This window comes from Heterodontus francisci, chromosome 46 (genome assembly GCF_036365525.1).
Source record: "Heterodontus francisci isolate sHetFra1 chromosome 46, sHetFra1.hap1, whole genome shotgun sequence".
Lineage (NCBI taxonomy): Eukaryota > Metazoa > Chordata > Chondrichthyes > Heterodontiformes > Heterodontidae > Heterodontus > Heterodontus francisci.
In genome coordinates, this window is record NC_090416.1 from 19910406 (window position 1) to 19931795 (window position 21390).

Consider the following 21390-nt stretch of genomic DNA (forward strand, 5'->3'; position numbering starts at 1 on the left):
AAAAAGAATACAGAAAAATGGTAGGATACCGAGAAGTGAAGAGGAACTGAGGGATCTCAGAGTGCATTTCCACAGATCCCTGAAGGTGGCTGAACAGGTAGATAAGATAGCGAAGAAAGCATACGGGATACTTGCCTTTATTAACCGAAGAATAGAATACAAGAGCTGGGATGTTTTTCTGGAATTGTATAAAACACTAGTTAGGTCACAGCTGGAGTACTGCATGCAGTTCTGGTCACCGCAGTATAGGAAAAATGTGATTGCACTGGATAGGGTATAGAGGAAATCTATGAGGATGTTGCCTGGACTGGAGAATTTTAGTTATGAGGTAAGATTGGATAGGCTCGGGTTGTTTTCTTTGGAACAGGGGAGGCTGGGGGGAGACCTAACTGAAGTGTATAAAATTATGAGGAATCTAGACAGAGTGGCTATGAAGTCCCTATTCCCCTTGGTTGAGGGGTCCAGAACCAGGGGGCGCAGATTTAGGATAAGGAGGAGGTTCAAAGGGAATTCAAAGGAAAATGTTTTCACCCAGAGGGTGGTGGGGATCTGGAACTCCCTGTCTGAAAGGGTGGTAGAGGCAGAAATCCTCATAACATTTTAAAAATACTTGGATATGCACCTGAAATCCTGTAACTTACAAGGCTTTGGACCAAGAGCTGGAAAGTGGGATTAGGCTGGATGGCTCCTAGTCGATGGGCTGAATGGCCTCCTTCCATGCTGTAAATTTCGACGATTTTGTCAGTTATACGCCGTAATGTTACGAGGTGAAGTTACTGGCTGGGAGACACTTCCTTCCTTACAATTCCTATTTGCTCGCTTCCGACTGTTAATGTGTAAAGGGGAGGACAAAGCCAAAAAAAAAGATATCTGTCGTCTGTGAGGGGACATCAGCCTCGCTCTCTGTACCCTTTCCACCAATCCGTGATGGCGTGTTCCACGACTAGAATCCAGCGCTGAGTTAAAGGGACTCTATGGATCAAATTTAACAATAAATAAACTCAAAAGACACAAAAGGCTGAATTAGGCAAACACTGTTCAAGGGTCTCTGTCCCACCCCACAGGACTATTCCAGAAGATGCAGCCACCAAGACAGTCATAAAATAATTCATTCCTCAAATAAGGCTTGCATTCCAACAGCAGCATCTACACCCTCAGCTCATCCCAAAGCACTTTACAGCTAAACAAGTGCTTCCTTGAAGCAGAGTAACTGTTATAATGCAGGAAAAGCAGCAGTCAATTGGTGAACAGCAAGATCCCACAAACAGCTAAATAACTATGTGTTGTTGGCTAAGGGATAAATATTGGCCCAGGACACTGGGCTGAACTCCACTGCCCCTCCTCAAATACAGTGGCCATGGGATCTCTTACATCCACCCAAAAGAGCAGATAGGACCTCAACTGAAAGACTACCCTCCACGACAGTGCTGCGCTCCCTCAGTACTGCCCCTCCGACAGTGCTGCACACCCTCAGTACTGACCCTCCACGACAGTGCAGTGCTCCCTCAGTACTGCCCCTCCGACAGAGCTGCACTCCCTCAGTACTGATCCTCCGAAAGTGCGGCACTCCCTCAGTAATGATCCTCCGAATGTGCGGCACTCCCTCAGTAATGATCCTCCGACAGTGCTGCACTCCCTCAGTACTGCCCCTCCGACAGTGCTGCACTCCCTCAGTACTGACCCTCCGACAGTGCTGCACTCCCTCAGTACTGATCCTCCGACAGTGCGGCACTCCCTCAGTACCGACCCTCCGAAAGTGTGGTACTCCCTCAGTACTGACCCTCCGACAGTGCGGCACACGGTCAGTACTGACCCTCCGACAGTGCGTGCTCCATCAGTACTGACCCTCCGCCAGTGCGGCACTCCCTCAGTACTGACCCTCCGACAGTGCGGCACTCCCTCAGTACTCACCCTCCGACAGGGCGGCGCTCCCTCAGTACTCACCCTCCGACAGTGCGGCGCACCCTCAGTACTCACCCTCCGACAGTGCGGCGCACCCTCAGTACTCACCCTCCAACAGTGCGGCACACCGTCAGTACTGACCCTCCGACAGTGCGCGCTCCCTCAGTACTGACCCTCCGACAGTGCGGCACTCCCTCAGTGCTGATCCTCCGAAAGTGTGGTACTCCCTCAGTACTGATCCTCCAACAGTGCGGCACACCGTCAGTACTGACCCTCCGACAGTGACGCACTCCCTCAGTACTGACCCTCCGACAGTGCTGCACTACCTCAATACTGACCCTCCGACAGTGCGGCACTCCCTCAGTACTGACCCTCCCACAGTGCGGCACTCCCTCAGTACTGACCCTCCCACAGTGCGGCGCTCCCTCAGTTCAAATCCTCCGACAGTGCGGCACTTCCTCAGTACTGACCCTCCGACAGTGCGGCGCTCCCTCAGTTCAAATCCTCCGACAGTGCGGCGCTCTCTCAGTACCGACCCTCCGACAGGGCGGCGCTCCCTCAGTACTAACCCTCCGACAGTGCGGAACTCCCTCAGTACTGACCCTCCGACAGTGCGGCACTCCCTCAGTACTGACCCTCCGACAGTGCAGAACTCCCTCAGTACTGACCCTCCGACAGTGCGGCACTCCCTCAGTACTGACCCTCCGACAGTGCAGAACTCCCTCAGTACTGACCCTCCGACAGTGCGGCACTCCCTCAGTACTGACCCTCCGACAGTGCAGAACTCCCTCAGTACTGACCCTCCGACAGTGCGGCACTCCCTCAGTACTGACCCTCCGACAGTGCAGAACTCCCTCAGTACTGACCTTCCGACAGTGCGGCACTCCCTCAGTACTGACCCTCCGACAGTGCAGAACTCCCTCAGTACTAACCCTCCGACAGTGCGGCGCTCCCTCAGTACTGATCCTCCGGCAGTGCGGCGCTCCCTCAATACTGACCCTCCGACAGTGTGGCACTCCCTCAGTACTGACCCTCCGACAGTGCGGCGCTCCCTCAGTACTGACCCTCCGAAAGTGCGGCACTCCCTCAGTACTGATCCTCCGACAGTGCGGCACACCGTCAGTACTGACCCTCCGACAGTGCGCGCTCCCTCAGTACTGACCCTCCGACAGTGCGGCACTCCCTCAGTGCTGATCCTCCGACAGTGCTGCACTCCCTCAGTACTGATCCTCCGACAGTGCGGCGCACCCTCAGTACTGACCCTCCGACAGTGCGGCACACCCTCAGTACTGACCCTCCGACAGTGCTGCACTAACTCAATACTGACCCTCCGACAGTGCGTCACTCCCTCAGTACTGACCCTCCCACAGTGCGGCACTCCCTCAGTACTGACCCTCCGACAGCGCGGCGCTCTCTCAGTACCGACCCTCCGACAGTGCGGCGCTCTCTCAGTACCGACCCTCCGACAGTGCGGCGCTCCCTCAGTACTGACCCTCCGACAGTGCGGTACTCCCTCAGTACTGACCCTCCGACAGTGCGGTACTCCCTCAGTACTGACCCTCCGACAGTGCGGCGCTCTCTCAGTACCGACCCTCCGACAGTGCGGCGCTCCCTCAGTACTGACCCTCCGACAGTGCTGCGCGCCCTGAGTACTGACCCTCCGACAGTGCGGTGCTCCCTCAGTTCAAACCCTCCGACAGTGCAGCACTTCCTCAGTACTGACCCTCTGACAGTGCGGCGCACCCTCACTCTTGACCCTCCGACAGTGCAGCACTCCCTCAGTACTGACCCTCCGACAGTGCGGCACTCCCTCAGTACTGACCCTCCAACAGTGCGGCACTCCCTCAGTACTGACCCTCCAACAGTGCGGCACTCCCTCAGTACTGACCCTCCAACAGTGCGGCGCTCCCTCAGTACTGACCCTCCGACAGTGCGGCACTCCCTCAATGCTGCCCCTCCAACAGTGCGGCACTTCCTCGGTACTAACACCCGCACCCCCTCTGTTCCCAAACAGTGTGCGCTCCCTCATTTCTGCAATGGACTGTAACCCCAATTATGTGCTCAAGCCTCTGGAGTGCAACTTGAACTCCAGACTCAGAGGTGAGATTGCTACTCATTGACCCACAGTTGACGCAAAATAATTGTGAGGAAATATAAAGAGCAAGGATGAGATATGGAGATCCTCAAGATATCCCCTGGACCAAAGGGAACAGGTCCTGACTGTCCATCAATATGAACAGCTATCCTGAGATTCCTGCAGCATCCAGTGTTAGCAGCAAATAGCCATGATTACCTGGAACTCAGTGGTGTTGCTTGAGATGGCATTGACATTTGGCAAGGACCCACCATAATAAGGCCCTCGAGTCTGCGACAGGCGGAGCTGGTGCACCTTCTGAGCCTGTAACTGAGGGAGAAACACAGGTGAGTGATACCTGGTCCAAATTTACACAGGAAGAGAAAGAAGCAGTAGGAGTTGTGAGTGCACGGTGGCAGCCAAGTGAAAACTGGACCATTGGGACAGTGAAACAACAATCAAATCAAGTTCATCAGTGTGGCATAATATACACACACACATTACAAACAATCCACAACACACACAATATACTCCACTATATACAATACACACACTACACTACATACACCAAACTACACACAATACAAACATACAATTATACAACACACATTACACGCACACACATTCTCAGACTGATACATGTACAGGCCCTGTTAAATGAGATAATTTTGAGAGAGAAAGGCGCTTATTAAAAGTACACACTGGTGTCTAAAGGGCAGGTACAGCACGGGGTTAGATACAGAGTAAAGCACCCTCGACAATAGTGCTTCCAGTTCCTGGTACATAAATGGGAAAACTGTACCCCAGTGTTATACAGTGACAGACCTGTCCTCACCAGTACTGTACCCCAGTGTTATACAGTGACAGACCTGTCCTCACCAGTACTGTACCCCAGTGTTATACAGTGACAGACCTGTCCTCACCAGTACTGTACCCCAGTGTTATACAGTGACAGACCTGTCCCCACCAGTACTGTACCCCAGTGTTATACAGTGACAGACCTGTCCCCACCAGTACTGTACCCCAGTGTTATACAGTGACAGACCTGATCCCACCAGTACTGTACCCCAGTGTTATACAGTGACAGACCTGTCCCCACCAGTACTGTACCCCAGTGTTATACAGTGACAGACCTGTCCCCACCAGTACTGTACCCCAGTGTTATACAGTGACAGACCTGTCCCCACCAGTACTGTACCCCAGTGTTATACAGTGACAGACCTGTCCCCACCAGTACTGTACCCCAGTGTTATACAGTGACAGACCTGTCCCCACCAGTACTGTACCCCAGTGTTATACAGTGACAGACCTGTCCCCACCAGTACTGTACCCCAGTGTTATACAGTGACAGACCTGTCCCCACCAGTACTGTACCCCAGTGTTATACAGTGACAGACCTATCCCCACCAGTACTGTACCCCAGTGTTATACAGTGACAGACCTGTCCCCACCAGTACTGTACCCCAGTGTTATACAGTGACAGACCTGTCCCCACCAGTACTGTACCCCAGTGTTATACAGTGACAGACCTGTCCCCACCAGTACTGTACCCCAGTGTTATACAGTGACAGACCTGTCCCCACCAGTACTGTACCCCAGTGTTAGACAGTGACAGACCTCTCCCCACCAGTACTGTACCACAGTGTTATACAGTGACAGACCTGTCCCCACCAGTACTGTACCACAGTGTTATACAGTGACAGACCTGTCCCCACCAGTACTGTACCCCAGTGTTATACAGTGACAGACCTGTCCCCACCAGTACTATACCCCAGTGTTATACAGTGACAGACCTGTCCCCACCAGTACTGTACCCCAGTATTAGACAGTGACAGACCTGTCCCCACCAGTACTGTACCCCAGTGTTATACAGTGACAGACCTGTCCCCACCAGTACTGTACCCCAGTGTTATACAGTGACAGACCTCTCCCCACCAGTACTGTACCACAGTGTTATACAGTGACAGACCTGTCCCCACCAGTACTGTACCACAGTGTTATACAGTGACAGACCTGTCCCCACCAGTACTGTACCCCAGTGTTATACAGTGACAGACCTGTCCCCACCAGTACTGTACCCCAGTGTTATACAGTGACAGACCTGTCCCCACCAATACTGTACCACAGTATTAGACAGTGACAGACCTGTCCCCACCAGTACTGTACCCCAGTGTTATACAGTGACAGACCTGTCCCCACCAGTACTGTACCACAGTATTATACAGTGACAGACTTGTCCCCACCAGTACTGTACCACAGTATTAGACAGTGACAGACCTGTCCCCACCAGTACTGTACCCCAGTGTTATACAGTGACAGACCTGTCCCCACCAGTACTGTACCCCAGTGTTATACAGTGACAGACCTGATCCCACCAGTACTGTACCCCAGTGTTATACAGTGACAGACCTGTCCCCACCAGTACTGTACCCCAGTGTTATACAGTGACAGACCTGTCCCCACCAGTACTGTACCCCAGTGTTATACAGTGACAGACCTGTCCCCACCAGTACTGTACCCCAGTGTTATACAGTGACAGACCTGTCCCCACCAGTACTGTACCCCAGTGTTATACAGTGACAGACCTGTCCCCACCAGTACTGTACCCCAGTGTTATACAGTGACAGACCTGTCCCCACCAGTACTGTACCCCAGTGTTATACAGTGACAGACCTGTCCCCACCAGTACTGTACCCCAGTGTTAGACAGTGACAGACCTCTCCCCACCAGTACTGTACCACAGTGTTATACAGTGACAGACCTGTCCCCACCAGTACTGTACCACAGTGTTATACAGTGACAGACCTGTCCCCACCAGTACTGTACCCCAGTGTTATACAGTGACAGACCTGTCCCCACCAGTACTATACCCCAGTGTTATACAGTGACAGACCTGTCCCCACCAGTACTGTACCCCAGTATTAGACAGTGACAGACCTGTCCCCACCAGTACTGTACCCCAGTGTTATACAGTGACAGACCTGTCCCCACCAGTACTGTACCCCAGTGTTATACAGTGACAGACCTCTCCCCACCAGTACTGTACCACAGTGTTATACAGTGACAGACCTGTCCCCACCAGTACTGTACCACAGTGTTATACAGTGACAGACCTGTCCCCACCAGTACTGTACCCCAGTGTTATACAGTGACAGACCTGTCCCCACCAGTACTGTACCCCAGTGTTATACAGTGACAGACCTGTCCCCACCAATACTGTACCACAGTATTAGACAGTGACAGACCTGTCCCCACCAGTACTGTACCCCAGTGTTATACAGTGACAGACCTGTCCCCACCAGTACTGTACCACAGTATTATACAGTGACAGACTTGTCCCCACCAGTACTGTACCACAGTATTAGACAGTGACAGACCTGTCCCCACCAGTACTGTACCCCAGTGTTATACAGTGACAGACCTGTCCCCACCAGTACTGTACCCCAGTGTTATACAGTGACAGACCTGATCCCACCAGTACTGTACCCCAGTGTTATACAGTGACAGACCTGTCCCCACCAGTACTGTACCCCAGTGTTATACAGTGACAGACCTGTCCCCACCAGTACTGTACCCCAGTGTTATACAGTGACAGACCTGTCCCCACCAGTACTGTACCCCAGTGTTATACAGTGACAGACCTGTCCCCACCAGTACTGTACCCCAGTGTTATACAGTGACAGACCTGTCCCCACCAGTACTGTACCCCAGTGTTATACAGTGACAGACCTGTCCCCACCAGTACTGTACCCCAGTGTTATAGTGACAGACCTGTCCCCACCAGTACTGTACCCCAGTGTTATACAGTGACAGACCTGTCCCCACCAGTACTGTACCCCAGTGTTATACAGTGACAAACCTGTCCCCACCAGTACTGTACCCCAGTGTTATACAGTGACAGACCTGTCCTCACCAGTACTGTACCCCAGTGTTATACACTGACAGACCTGTCCCCACCAGTACTGTACCCCAGTGTTATACAGTGAAAGATCTGTCCCCACCAGTACTGTACCCCAGTGTTATACAGTGACAGACCTGTCCCCACCAGTACTGTACCCCAGTGTTATACAGTGACAGACCTGTCACCCACCAGTACTGTACCACAGTATTATACAATGACAGACATGTCCCCACCAGTACTGTACCAGTGTTATACAGTGACAGACTTGTCCCCCACCAGGACTGTACCACAGTATTATACAGTGACAGACCTGTCCCCACCAGTACTGCACCCCAGTGTTATACTGTGACAGACGTGTCCCACACCAGTACTGTACCACAGTATTATACAGTGACAGACCTGTCCCCACCAGCACTGTACCCAGTATTATACAGTGACAGACCTGTCCCCACCAGTACTGGACCCCAGTGTTATACAGTGACAGACCTGCCCCCACCAGTACTGTACCCCAGTATTAGACAGTGACAGACCTGTCCCAACCAGTACTGTACCTCAGTGATATACACTGACAGACCTGTCCCCACCAGTACTGTACCTCAGTGATATGCACTGACAGACCTGTCCCCACCAGTACTATACCTCAGTATTATACACTCACAGACCTGTACCCACCAGTATTGTACCCCAGTATTATACAGTGACAGACCTGTCCTCACCAGTACTGTACCTCAGTGATATACAGTGACAGACCTGTCCCCACCAGTACTGTACCCCAGTGATATACAGTGACAGACCTGTACCCACCAGTATTGTACCCCAGTATTATACAGTGACAGACCTGGCCCCACCAGTACTGTACCCCAGTATTATACAGTGACAGTCCTGTCCCCACCAGTACTGTACCCCAATGTTATACACTGATAGAACTGGCCCCACCAGTACTGTACCCCAGTATTATACAGTGACAGACCTGTCCCCACCAGTACTGTACCCCAGTGTTATACACTGATAGAACTGTCCCCACCAGTACTGTACCCCAGTGATATACAGTGACAGACCTGTCCCCACCAGTACTGTACCACAGTTTTATACACTGACAGAGCTGTCCCCACCAGTACTGTACCCCAGTGATATACAGTGACAGACCTGTCCCCACCAGTACTGTACCACAGTTTTATACACTGACAGACCTGTCCCCACCAGTACTGTACCCCAATGAGAAATAGTGACAGACCTGTCCCCACCAGTACTGTACCCCAGTGTTATACAGTGACAGACCTGTCCCCCAGTACTGTACCCCAGTGTTATACAGTGACAAACCTGTCCCCACGAGTACTGTACCCCAGTGTTATACAGTGACAGACCTGTCCCCACCAGTACTGGACCACAGTGTTATACAGTGACAGACCTGTCCCCACCAGTACTGTACCTCAGTATTATACAGTGACAGACCTCTCCCCACCAGTACTGTACCCCAGTATTATACAGTGACAGACCTGTCCCCACCAGTATTGTACCGCAGTGTTATACAGTGACAAACCTGTCCCCACGAGTACTGTACCCCAGTGTTATACAGTGACAAACCTGTCCCCACGAGTACTGTACCCCAGTATTATACAGTGACAGTCCTGTCCCCACCAGTACTGTACCCCACTGTTATACAGTGACAAACCTGTCCCCACGAGTACTGTACCCCAGTGTTATACAGTGACAGACCTGTCCCCACCAGTACTGGACCTCAGTATTATACAGTGACAGACCTGTCCCCACCAGTACTGTACCTCAGTATTATACAGTGACAGACCTGTCCCCACCAGTACTGGACCGCAGTGATATACAGTGACAGACCTGTCCCCACCAATACTGTACCCCAGTGCTATACAGTGACAGACCTGCCCCCACCAGTACTGTACCTCAGTATTATACAGTGACAGACCTCTCCCCACCAGTACTGTACCCCAGTATTATACAGTGACAGACATGTCCCCACCAGTACTGTACCGCAGTGTTATACAGTGACAAACCTGGCCCCACGAGTACTGTACCCCAGTGTTATACAGTGACAAACCTGTCCCCACGAGTACTGTACCCCAGTATTATACAGTGACAGTCCTGTCCCCACCAGTACTGTACCCCACTGTTATACAGTGACAAACCTGTCCCCACGAGTACTGTACCCCAGTGTTATACAGTGACAGACCTGTCCCCACCAGTACTGGACCTCAGTATGATACAGTGACAGACCTGTCCCCACCAGTACTGTACCTCAGTATTATACAGTGACAGACCTGTCCCCACCAGTACTGGACCGCAGTGATATACAGTGACAGACCTGTCCCCACCAATACTGTACCCCAGTGCTATACAGTGACAGACCTGCCCCCACCAGTACTGTACCACAGTGTTATACAGTGACAGACCTGTCCCCACCAGTACTGTACCTCAGTATTATACAGTGACAGACCTGTCCCCACCAGTACTGTACCTCAGTGTTATACAGTGACAGACCTGTCCCCATCAGTACTGTACCGCAGTGATATACAGTGACAGACCTGTCCCCACCAATACTGTACCCCAGTGTTATACAGTGACAGACCTGTCCCCACCAGTACTGTACCCCAGTGTAATACAGTGACAGACCTGCCCCCACCAGTACTGTACCCCAGTGTTATACAGTGACAGACCTGTCCCCACCAGTACTGTACCCCAGTGTTATACACTGACAGACCTGTCCCCACCAGTACTGGACCACAGTGTTATGCAGTGACAGACCTGTCCCCACCAGCACTGTACCTCAGTATTAGACAGTGACAGACCTGTCCCCACCAGTACTGGACCTCAGTATTATACAGTGACAGACCTGTCCACACCAGTACTGTACCCCAGTATTATACAGTAACAGACCTGCCCCCACCAGTACTGTACCTCAGTGTTATACAGTGACAGACCTGTCCCCACCAGTACTGTACCTCAGTATTATACACTGACAGACCTGTCCCCACCAGTACAGTACCCCAGTGTTATACAGACAGACCTGTCCCCACCAGTACTGTACCACAGTGTTATACAGTGACAGACCTGTCCCCAGCAGTACTGTACCCAGTATTATACAGTGACAGACCTGTCCCCACCAGTACTGTCCCCCAGTATTAGACAGTGACAGACCTGTCCCCACCAGTACTGTACCTCAGTGATATACACTGACAGACCTGTCCCCACCAGTACTGAACCCAGTATTATACAGTGACAGACCGATCCCCACCAGTACGGTACCCCAGTATTATACAGTGACAGACCTGTCCTCACCAGTACTGTACCTCAGTGAGAGACAGTGACAGACCTCTCCCCACCACTACTGTACCCCAGTGATATACAGTGACAGACCAGTACCCACCAGTATTGTACCCCAGTATTATACAGTGACAGACCTGTCCCCACCAGTACTGTACCCCAGTGTTATACAGACAGACCTGTCCCCACCAGTACTGTACCACAGTGTTATACAGTGACAGACGTGTCCCCCACCAGTACTGTACCCCAGTGTTATACAGTGACAGACCTGTCCCCACCAGTACTGGACCCCAGTATTATACAGTGACAGACCTGTCCTCACCAGTACTGTACCACAGTGACATACACTGACAGACCTGTCCCCACCAGTACTGTAACCTCAGTGATATACAGTGACAGACCTGTCCCCACCAGTACTGGACCCCAGTATTATACACTGACAGACCTGTCCCCACCAGTACTGTACCACAGTGACATACACTGACAGACCTGTCCCCACCAGTACTGTACCCCAGTGATATACACTGACAGACCTGTCCCCACCAGTACTGTACCCCAGTATTATACACTGACAGACCTGTCCCCACCAGTACTGTACCCCAGTATTATACACAGACAGACCTGTCCCCACCAGTACTGTCGCACAGTATTTTGCAGTGACAGACCTGTCCCCACCAGAACTGGACCCCAGTGTTATACAGTGACAGACCAGTCCCCACCAGTACTGTACCACAGTATTATGCAGTGACAGACCAGTCCCCACCAGTACTGTACCACAGTATTATACAGTGACAGACCTGTCCCCACCAGTACTGTACCCCAGTGTTATGCATTGACAGACCTGTCCGCCACCAGTACTGTACCACAGTGTTATGCAGTGACAGACCTGTCCCCACCAGTACTGCACCACAGTATAATACAATGACAGACCTGTCCCCCACCAGTACTGTACCCCAGTGTTATACAGAGACAGACCTGTCCCCACCAGTACTGTACACCAGTGTCATACAGTGACAGACCTGTCCCCCACCAGTACTGTACCACAGTATTATACAGTGACAGACCTGTCCCCCACCAGTACTGTACCACAGTGTTATACAGTGACAGACCTGTCCCCACCAGTACTGTACACCAGTGTCATACAGTGACAGACCTGTCCCCCACCAGTACTGTACCACAGTATTATACAGTGACAGACCTGTCCCCCACCAGTACTGTACCACAGTATTATACAGTGACAGACCTGCCCCCACCAGTACTGTACCCCAGTATTATACAGTGACAGTCCTGTCCCCACCAGTACTGTACCGCACTGTTATACAGTGACAAACCTGTCCCCACGAGTACTGTACCCCAGTGTTATACAGTGACAGACCTGTCCCCACCAGTACTGTACCTCAGTATTATACAGTGACAGACCTCTCCCCACCAGTACTGTACCCCAGTATTATACAGTGACAGTCCTGTCCCCACCAGTACTGTACCGCACTGTTATACAGTGACAAACCTGTCCCCACGAGTACTGTACCCCAGTGTTATACAGTGACAGACCTGTCCCCACCAGTACTGTACCTCAGTATTATACAGTGACAGACCTGTCCCCACCAGTACTGGACCGCAGTGATATACAGTGACAGACCTGTCCCCACCAATACTGTACACCAGTGCTATACAGTGACAGACCTGCCCCCACCAGTACTGTACCTCAGTATTATACAGTGACAGACCTCTCCCCACCAGTACTGTACCCCAGTATTATACAGTGACAGACCTGTCCCCACCAGTACTGTACCGCAGTGTTATACAGTGACAAACCTGTCCCCACGAGTACTGTACCCCAGTGTTATACAGTGACAAACCTGTCCCCACGAGTACTGTACCCCAGTATTATACAGTGACAGTCCTGTCCCCACCAGTACTGTACCCCACTGTTATACAGTGACAAACCTGTCCCCACGAGTACTGTACCCCAGTGTTATACAGTGACAGACCTGTCCCCACCAGTACTGGACCTCAGTATGATACAGTGACAGACCTGTCCCCACCAGTACTGTACCTCAGTATTATACAGTGACAGACCTGTCCCCACCAGTACTGGACCGCAGTGATATACAGTGACAGACCTGTCCCCACCAATCCTGTACCCCAGTGCTATACAGTGACAGACCTGCCCACACCAGTACTGTACCACAGTGTAATACAGTGACAGACCTGTCCCCACCAGTACTGTACCTCAGTATTATACAGTGACAGACCTGTCCCCACCAGTACTGTACCTCAGTGTTATACAGTGACAGACCTGTCCCCATCAGTACTGTACCGCAGTGATATACAGTGACAGACCTGTCCCCACCAATACTGTACCCCAGTGTTATACAGTGACAGACCTGTCCCCACCAGTACTGTACCCCAGTGTTATACAGTGACAGACCTGTCCCCACCAGTACTGTACCACAGTGTTATACACTCACAGACCTGTCCCCACCAATACTGTACCCCAGTGTTATACACTGACAGACCTGTCCCCACCAGTACTGGACCACAGTGTTATGCAGTGACAGACCTGTCCCCACCAGCACTGTACCTCAGTATTAGACAGTGACAGACCTGTCCCCACCAGTACTGGACCTCAGTATTATACAGTGACAGACCTGTCCCCACCAGTACTGTACCTCAGTATTATACAGTGACAGACCTGTCCACACCAGTACTGTACCCCAGTATTATACAGTGACAGACCTGTCCCCACCAGTACTGTACCACAGTATTATACAGTGACAGACCTGTCCACACCAGTACTGTACCCCAGTATTATACAGTAACAGACCTGCCCCCACCAGTACTGTACCTCAGTATTATACAGTGACAGACCTGTCCCCACCAGTACTGTACCCAAGTGATATACAGTGACAGACCTGTCCCCACCAGTACTGTACCCCAGTGTTATACAGTGACAGACCTGTCCCCACCAGTACTGTACCACAGTGTTATACAGTGACAGACATGTCCCCACCAGTACTGTACCTCAGTGTTATACAGTGACAGACCTGTCCCCACCAGTACTGTACCTCAGTATTATACACTGACAGACCTGTCCCCACCAGTACAGTACCCCAGTGTTATACAGACAGACCTGTCCACACCAGTACTGTACCCCAGTGTTACACAGTGACAGACCTGTCCCCACCAGTACTGCACCCCAGTGATATACAGTGACAGACCTGTCCCCACCAGTACTGTACCACAGTGTTATACAGTGACAGACGTGTCCCCCACCAGTACAGTACCACAGTATTATACAGTGACAGACCTGTCCCCACCAGTACTGAACCCAGTATTATACAGTGACAGACCGATCCCCACCAGTACGGTACCCCAGTATTATACAGTGACAGACCTGTCCTCACCAGTACTGTACCTCAGTGAGAGACAGTGACAGACCTCTCCCCACCAGTACTGTACCCCAGTGATATACAGTGACAGACCAGTACCCACCAGTATTGTACCCCAGTATTATACAGTGACAGACCTGTCCCCACCAGTACTGTACCCCAGTGTTATACAGACAGACCTGTCCCCACCAGTACTGTACCACAGTGTTATACAGTGACAGACGTGTCCCCCACCAGTACTGTACCCCAGTGTTATACAGTGACAGACCTGTCCCCACCAGTACTGGACCCCAGTATTATACAGTGACAGACCTGTCCCCACCAGTACTGTACCACAGTGACATACACTGACAGACCTGTCCCCACCAGTACTGTAACCTCAGTGATATACAGTGACAGACCTGTCCCCACCAAAACTGGACCCCAGTATTATACACTGACAGACCTGTCCCCACCAGTACTGTACCACAGTGACATACACTGACAGACCTGTCCCCACCAGTACTGTACCCCAGTGATATACACTGACAGACCTGTCCCCACCAGTACTGTACCCCAGTATTATACACTGACAGACCTGTCCCCACCAGTACTGTACCCCAGTATTATACACAGACAGACCTGTCCCCACCAGTACTGTCGCACAGTATTTTGCAGTGACAGACCTGTCCCCACCAGAACTGGACCCCAGTGTTATACAGTGACAGACCAGTCCCCACCAGTACTGTACCACAGTATTATGCAGTGACAGACCTGTCCCCACCAGTACTGTACCACAGTATTATACAGTGACAGACCTGTCCCCACCAGTACTGTACCCCAGTGTTATGCATTGACAGACCTGTCCCCCACCAGTACTGTACCACAGTGTTATGCAGTGACAGACCTGTCCCCACCAGTACTGCACCACAGTATAATACAATGACAGACCTGTCCCCCACCAGTACTGTACCCCAGTGTTATACAGTGACAGACCTGTCCCCACCAGTACTGTACACCAGTGTCATACAGTGACAGACCTGTCCCCCACCAGTACTGTACCACAGTATTATACAGTGACAGACCTGTCCCCCACCAGTACTGTACCACAGTATTATACAGTGACAGACTTGTCCCCCACCAGTACTGCACCACAGTATAATACAATGACAGACCTGTCCCCCACCAGTACTGTACCCCAGTGTTATACAGTGACAGACCTGTCCCCACCAGTACTGTACACCAGTGTCATACAGTGACAGACCTGTCCCCCACCAGTAATGTACCACAGTATTATACAGTGACAGACTTGTCCCCCACCAGTACTGTACCACAGTATAATACAATGACAGACCTGTCCCCCACCAGTACTGTACCCCAGTGTTATACAGTGACAGACCTGTCCCCACCAGTACTGTACACCAGTGTCATACAGTGACAGACCTGTCCCCCACCAGTACTGTACCACAGTATTATACACTGACAGACCTGTCCCCACCAGTACTGTAACCTCAGTGATATACACTGACAGACCTGTCCCCACCAGTACGGTACCCCAGTATTATACAGTGACAGACCTGTCCTCACCAGTACTGTACCTCAGTGAGAGACAGTGACAGACCTGTCCCCACCAGTACTGTACCCCAGTGATATACAGTGACAGACCAGTACCCACCAGTATTGTACCCCAGTATTATACAGTGACAGACCTGTCCCCACCAGTACTGTACCCCAGTGTTATACAGACAGACCTGTCCCCACCAGTACTGTACCACAGTGTTATACAGTGACAGACGTGTCCCCCACCAGTACTGTACCCCAGTGTTATACAGTGACAGACCTGTCCCCACCAGTACTGGACCCCAGTATTATACAGTGACAGACCTGTCCCCACCAGTACTGTAACCTCAGTGATATACAGTGACAGACCTGTCCCCACCAGTACTGGACCCCAGTATTATACACTGACAGACCTGTCCCCACCAGTACTGTACCACAGTGACATACACTGACAGACCTGTCCCCACCAGTACTGTACACCAGTGATATACACTGACAGACCTGTCCCCACCAGTACTGTCCCACAGTATTTTGCAGTGACAGACCTGTCCCCACCAGAACTGGACCCCAGTGTTATACAGTGACAGACCTGTCCCCACCAGTACTGTACCACAGTATTATGCAGTGACAGACCTGTCCCCACCAGTACTGTACCACAGTATTATACAGTGACAGACCTGTCCCCACCAGTACTGTACCCCAGTGTTATGCATTGACAGACCTTTCCCCCACCAGTACTGTACCACAGTGTTATACTGTGACAGACCTGTCCCCACCAGTACTGTACCACAGTATAATACAGTGACAGACCTGTCCCCACCAGTACTGTACACCAGTGTCATACAGTGACAGACCTGTCCCCCACCAGTACTGTACCACAGTATTATACAGTGACAGACTTGTCCCCCACCAGTACTGTACCACAGTATTATACAGTGACAGACCTGTCCCCACCAGTACTGTACCACAGTATTATACAGTGACAGACCTGTCCCCACCAGTACTGTACCCCAGTGTTCTACAGACAGACCTGTCCCCACCAGTACTGGACCACAGTGTTATACAGTGACAGACCTGTCCCCACCAGTACTGTACCCCAGTGTTATACAGTGACAGACCTGTCCCCACCAGCACTGTACCACAGTGTTATACACTCACAGACCTGTCCCCACCAATACTGTACCCCAGTGTTGTACACTGACAGACCTGTCCCCACCAGTACTGGACCACAGTGTTATGCAGTGACAGACCTGTCCCCACCAGCACTGTACCTCAGTATTAGACAGTGACAGACCTGTCCCCACCAGTACTGTACCTCAGTATTATACAGTGACAGACCTGTCCCCACCAGTACTGTACCTCAGTATTATACAGTGACAGACCTGTCCACACCAGTACTGTACCCCAGTATTATACAGTAACAGACCTGCCCCCACCAGTACTGTACCTCAGTGTTATACAGTGACAGACCTGTCCCCACCAGTACTGTACCTCAGTATTATACACTGACAGACCTGTCCCCACCAGTACTGTACCCCAGTGTTACACACTGACAGACCTGTCCCCACCAGTACTGCACCCCAGTGATATACAGTGACAGACCTGTCCCCACCAGTACTGTACCACAGTGTTATACAGTGACAGACGTGTCCCCCACCAGTACAGTACCACAGTATTATACAGTGAGAGACCTGCCCCCACCAGTACTGTCCCCCAGTATAGACAGTGACAGACCTGTCCCCACCAGTACTGTCCCCCAGTATTAGACAGTGACAGACCTGTCCCCACCAGTACTGAACCCAGTATTATACAGTGACAGACCGATCCCCACCAGTACGGTACCCCAGTATTATACAGTGACAGACCTGTCCTCACCAGTACTGTACCACAGTGATATACAGTGACAGACCAGTACCCACCAGTATTGTACCCCAGTATTATACAGTGACAGACCTGTCCCCACCAGTACTGGACCCCAGTGATATACAGTGACAGACCAGTACCCACCAGTATTGTACCCCAGTATTATACAGTGACAGACCTGTCCCCACCAGTACTGTACCCCAGTGTTATACAGACAGACCTGTCCCCACCAGTACTGTACCACAGTGTTATACAGTGACAGACGTGTCCCCCACCAGTACTGTACCCCAGTGTTATACAGTGACAGACCTGTCCCCACCAGTACTGGACTCCAGTATTATACAGTGACAGACCTGTCCCCACCAGTACTGTAACCTCAGTGATATACAGTGACAGACCTGTCCCCACCAGTACTGGACCCCAGTATTATACACTGACAGACCTGTCCCCACCAGTACTGTACCACAGTGACATACACTGACAGACCTGTCCCCACCAGTACTGTACCCCAGTGATATACACTGACAGACCTGTCCCCACCAGTACTGTACCCCAGTATTATACACTGACAGACCTGTCCCCACCAGTACTGTACCCCAGTATTATACACAGACAGACCTGTCCCCACCAGTACTGTCCCACAGTATTTTGCAGTGACAGACCTGTCCCCACCAGAACTGGACCCCAGTGTTATACAGTGACAGACCTGTCCCCACCAGTACTGTACCACAGTATTATGCAGTGACAGACCTGTCCCCACCAGTACTGTTCCACAGTATTATACAGTGACAGACCTGTCCCCACCAGTACTGTACCCCAGTGTTATGCATTGACAGACCTGTCCCCCACCAGTACTGTACCACAGTATAATACAATGACAGACCTGTCCCCACCAGTACTGTACACCAGTGTCATACAGGGACAGACCTGTCCCCCACCAGTACTGTACCACAGTATTATACAGTGACAGACCTGTCCCCCACCAGAACTGTACCACAGTATTATACAGTGACAGACTTGTCCCCCACCAGTACTGTACCACAGTATTATACAGTGACAGACCTGTCCCCACCAGTACTGGACCGCAGTGTTATACAGTGACAGACCTGTCCCCACCAGTACTGTACCACAGTGTTATACAGTGACAGACCTCTCCCCACCAGTACTGTACCACTGTATTATCCAGTGCAGACCTGTCTCCACCAGTACTGGACCCCAGTGTTATACAGTGACAGACCTCTCCACACCAATACTGTACCACAGTATTATACAGTGACAGACCTGTCCCCACCAGTACTGGACCCCAGTGTTATACATTGACAGACCTGTCCCCACCAGTACTGTACCACAGTATTATACAGTGACAGACCTGTCCCCACCAGTACTGTACCCCAGTGTTATACATTGACAGACCTCTCCCCACCAGTAATGTCCCACAGTATTATACAGTGACAGACCTGTCCCCACCAGTACTGTACCACAGTATTATACAGTGACAGACCTCTCCCCACCAGTACTGGACCCCAGTGTCATACATTGACAGACCTCTCCCCACCAGTACTGTACCACAGTATTATACAGAGACAGACCTGTCCTCACCAGTACTGTACCCCAGTGTTATACAGTGACAGACCTCTACCCACCAGTACTGTACCACAGTCTTATTCAGTGACAGACCTGTCCCCACCAGTACTGTACCACAGTATTATACAGTGACAGACCTGTCCCCATCAGTACTGTCCCACAGTATTATACAGTGACAGACCTGTCCCCACCAGTACTGTACCCCAGTGTTATACATTGACAGACCTCTCCCCACCAGTACTGTACCACAGTATTATACAGTGACAGACCTGTCCCCACCAGTACTGTACCACAGTATTATACAGTGACAGACCTGTCCCCACCAGTACTGTACCCCAGTGTTATACAGTGACAGACCTGTCCCCACCAGTACTGTACCACAGTATTATACAGTGACAGACCTGTCCCCACCAGTACTGTACCACAGTGTTATACATTGACAGACCTCTCCCCACCAGTACTGTACCTCAGTATTATACAGTGACAGACCTGTCCCCACCAGTACTGTACCTCAGTATTATACAGTGACAGACCTGTCCACACCAGTACTGTACCCCAGTATTATACAGTAACAGACCTGCCCCCACCAGTACTGTACCTCAGTGTTATACAGTGACAGACCTGTCCCCACCAGTACTGTACCTCAGTATTATACACTGACAGACCTGTCCCCACCAGTACTGTACCCCAGTGTTACACACTGACAGACCTGTCCCCACCAGTACTGCACCCCAGTGATATACAGTGACAGACCTGTCCCCACCAGTACTGTACCACAGTGTTATACAGTGACAGACGTGTCCCCCACCAGTACAGTACCACAGTATTATACAGTGAGAGACCTGCCCCCACCAGTACTGTCCCCCAGTATAGACAGTGACAGACCTGTCCCCACCAGTACTGTCCCCCAGTATTAGACAGTGACAGACCTGTCCCCACCAGTACTGAACCCAGTATTATACAGTGACAGACCGATCCCCACCAGTACGGTACCCCAGTATTATACAGTGACAGACCTGTCCTCACCAGTACTGTACCACAGTGATATACAGTGACAGACCAGTACCCACCAGTATTGTACCCCAGTATTATACAGTGACAGACCTGTCCCCACCAGTACTGGACCCCAGTGATATACAGTGACAGACCAGTACCCACCAGTATTGTACCCCAGTATTATACAGTGACAGACCTGTCCCCACCAGTACTGTACCCCAGTGTTATACAGACAGACCTGTCCCCACCAGTACTGTACCACAGTGTTATACAGTGACAGACGTGTCCCCCACCAGTACTGTACCCCAGTGTTATACAGTGACAGACCTGTCCCCACCAGTACTGGACCCCAGTATTATACAGTGACAGACCTGTCCCCACCAGTACTGTAACCTCAGTGATATACAGTGACAGACCTGTCCCCACCAGTACTGGACCCCAGTATTATACACTGACAGACCTGTCCCCACCAGTACTGTACCACAGTGACATACACTGACAGACCTGTCCCCACCAGTACTGTACCCCAGTGATATACACTGACAGACCTGTCCCCACCAGTACTGTACCCCAGTATTATACACTGACAGACCTGTCCCCACCAGTACTGTACCCCAGTATTATACACAGACAGACCTGTCCCCACCAGTACTGTCCCACAGTATTTTGCAGTGACAGACCTGTCCCCACCAGAACTGGACCCCAGTGTTATACAGTGACAGACCTGTCCCCACCAGTACTGTACCACAGTATTATGCAGTGACAGACCTGTCCCCACCAGTACTGTTCCACAGTATTATACAGTGACAGACCTGTCCCCACCAGTACTGTACCCCAGTGTTATGCAT

At 51.3% G+C, this 21390-nt stretch overlaps 1 protein-coding gene across 5 annotated transcripts in view; it reads right to left on the reverse strand.

Annotated features, from left to right (window-relative positions):
• Positions 1 to 21390, reverse strand: part of LOC137356811 (CREB-regulated transcription coactivator 2-like) — a 174773-nt gene that overhangs the window by 87309 nt on the left and 66074 nt on the right. For 4 of the 5 annotated variants that reach the window (XR_010971111.1, XR_010971110.1, XM_068022604.1 and 1 more), the window contains exons 2-3: positions 4196 to 4306; positions 871 to 972 (exon numbers count right to left, since the gene is read on the reverse strand). Coding sequence is in view for 3 of the 5 variants with exons in the window: in XM_068022604.1 (XP_067878705.1) it covers positions 871 to 972; positions 4196 to 4306 (213 nt within the window). In the remaining 2 variants the exon portion in view is untranslated. The remainder of the gene's footprint in view (positions 1 to 870; positions 973 to 4195; positions 4307 to 21390) is intronic. The other variant, XM_068022603.1, reaches the window with a different exon arrangement.